Below are 2,500 nucleotides of genomic sequence, written 5' to 3' on the forward strand. Positions count from 1 at the left end.
CGGAAATCGCGACTGAAGCAGAAGGAATAAGCGCAGTACGTACCAGGCTGGATCTCCCTGTTGGCCAGGAAATGCCTCCCCTTTTCGGGCGAGTGGGAGAGCGTGATGGCATCGCTCCTTCTCGGCGACGCCGGATCCGCCGTCGCGATCGCTGGGAAGTGCTGGTGCGTCGTCAGGAGGCGCTCCGTCGTCCCGCCCTCCTCCTTCCGTTTGGCAACACAGCGCTCCTTCCGCGCTAATAACTTACACCTTGATGCCTCTGGATACCCATGCAGGATGGCTAATTCCACGTCCTTCATGCACTCCTCGTACTGCCGGAGTTCAAACATCACAGCGGATCTGTTGGCGTAGGCGAGGGCCAGAGTCTCGAAGGCGGCAGGCGTTCCGTTGGCAGGCGCTTCCTCGCACGATGAGGCAGCGGTGGAAGGAGCCGGCGGATGGGGCGCAAACATAATACTGAAATTGAAGGATTTTAAGGCCTCCTTTAGATTCTTACAGCGATATAGTGTGTTCCCGCGAGTCCTATAGGTCACAGCACTGCTTTCACTCTTGAGAGTCTCAGGCACGCTAAGAACAAGGCACTCGTGGGCCTCCTGCAGCCCCCAGAAGTAGGAGAACATGTCCTCCTCGCTGCATTCGCCGCTAAAGTGCTGCTCCACCTCCGGGAGTCTATCGTCGAGGCGAGCCACGAAGGACGAGAAGCATCGCACGAAGGACTGCGATTCAGCCATCGCGGGATCTGCCTCTCTGGAAGAAACACAATGACGTCATTGTCGATAATATCATGTTGTAAATTTCGCTTGAGTTGCCCCAAGATGTAATAAGTGCTAGCCTTAATGCATGTTATAAGTCACGGGATGATGTTATGATTTGTTATTTGAAAAGAATTTATATCGATATATATTTTGAATGGAATATACTTTTGTACCGTGAGCATGCTTGCGTATTGCTATGATCTGTGAAAGCCACGCATTTCCCCCCAAACTTGATATCACAACCAAGACCATTGCCCGTATTAAAAACCACTATTATTAAAGTTCCATATTTAAAATGTCATTAGAAAGTGCCCATGGAAACTGCCGTTCAAATTTGGAAATGAGACCCAAGTTGTAATTACAAAAGTAAAGTACAACACATAATCAGTTTTTATCATAGAAATCAAATTGAGGAATAGGACACCAGGATTTAGTAGAGGATGAAGAGAATCGTGACAGTGACAAAATTCACAGTCACTTTAATTAATCAATAGGGGAGACTGCTTTCAAAGTGGAAATCAAAAGACCAGCAAGAATTCGTTAGAAGAGAACTTATACAGGAAAGCGTACACGACAGCATGAGAAGTAAAGAGGCTCCTGAAAGGGATGGAAACAGAGAAAGCATCAGGCCAGGATGGTGTGAGTCTAGGCTTTATATAAGGGGAAACAAGGGTAGTAAAGCTAGCCAATCTTTCCCCCTAAATTCTTGAAGGGGATACAATTCTGAATGTGAAAGGAGGATACAAAGGATCTAAAGAAACTACCGACTAACGATCCTGCTGTCAGCTATCTATATATTACTCATAAAACTCATCCCTGATAGTATCTAAAAGCCAGTATTCTAATCAAGCCATAGAATAATCAAGCTGCCGTAGTGATTCTCAACAACAGATCACATTCACACACTCACCGAATAAGGGAAAAAAAGTACAGGAAACTTTGTGAATGGCAGTCGTTGATTAGGAGTCTAAATATTGCGACAGATGTAAAAAAAAGTTTGAATGAAAATGATTTCTGACGAAGATATGTTCGAAGCCAGCCAGATACATTTCCTGCACTGTGAAGATATCCATTATCTCTCATACCTTTTTTTTATATAACAATAGCATTAAAAAGCAATTTGTTACCCAGTTGTTATTTGCATTTTGTAGAATACAGGAATATATATGCAAAGATGGAATTATGATCATAAGCATCATGCAGAAACTAATTAAATGCCATTTGAAAGAGGCATTAGGTAGAGGATCATTTCACTAAAATGTATACACTGTGCTATGAGGAAATATAATGTAGACAGTGGGGAAAAAGCGATAAATATGGGGGATGAACACTCAAGCAGCCTCAGATTCCAGTTACTACATAACGTAATAGACAAAGTGAATAATGCAAGTTAGATGTTGGACTTGAAATGAAGAGGAAACACACTGTCCTTTTTACCAATCGAGTTTAAGCAAAAAATATGACGGAGTGCTGGAAGTGACCAAGGAGAGTATAAATCTGCAACAACTCGTGCAAAATAATAATAATAATTATAATATTAATAATAATGATAATAATAATGATAATAATAATAATAATGATAATAATAATAATAATAATAATAATAATAATAATAATAATAATAATAATAATAATAATAATAATAATAATAATAATAATAATAATAATAATAACAATAATAATAATGTTAATAAATAAATAAATAAATAAATAAATAAATAAAAATCTGTGAAACTGAAATATAT

The 2,500-nt window shown here is 40.0% G+C and overlaps 1 protein-coding gene across 1 annotated transcript in view; it reads right to left on the minus strand.

Moving 5' to 3' along the window:
• The window catches only part of LOC119574858 (SET and MYND domain-containing protein 4-like), a 9,244-nt gene that overhangs the window by 3,675 nt on the left and 3,069 nt on the right, over positions 1 to 2,500 (minus strand). Inside the window, exon 2 of the mRNA XM_037922138.1 lies at positions 44 to 747. Within this exon, the coding sequence (XP_037778066.1) occupies positions 44 to 731 (688 nt within the window). The 5' untranslated portion in view covers positions 732 to 747. The remainder of the gene's footprint in view (positions 1 to 43; positions 748 to 2,500) is intronic.

Source organism: Penaeus monodon, chromosome 7, assembly GCF_015228065.2.
Source record: "Penaeus monodon isolate SGIC_2016 chromosome 7, NSTDA_Pmon_1, whole genome shotgun sequence".
NCBI classification, from domain to species: domain Eukaryota; kingdom Metazoa; phylum Arthropoda; class Malacostraca; order Decapoda; family Penaeidae; genus Penaeus; species Penaeus monodon.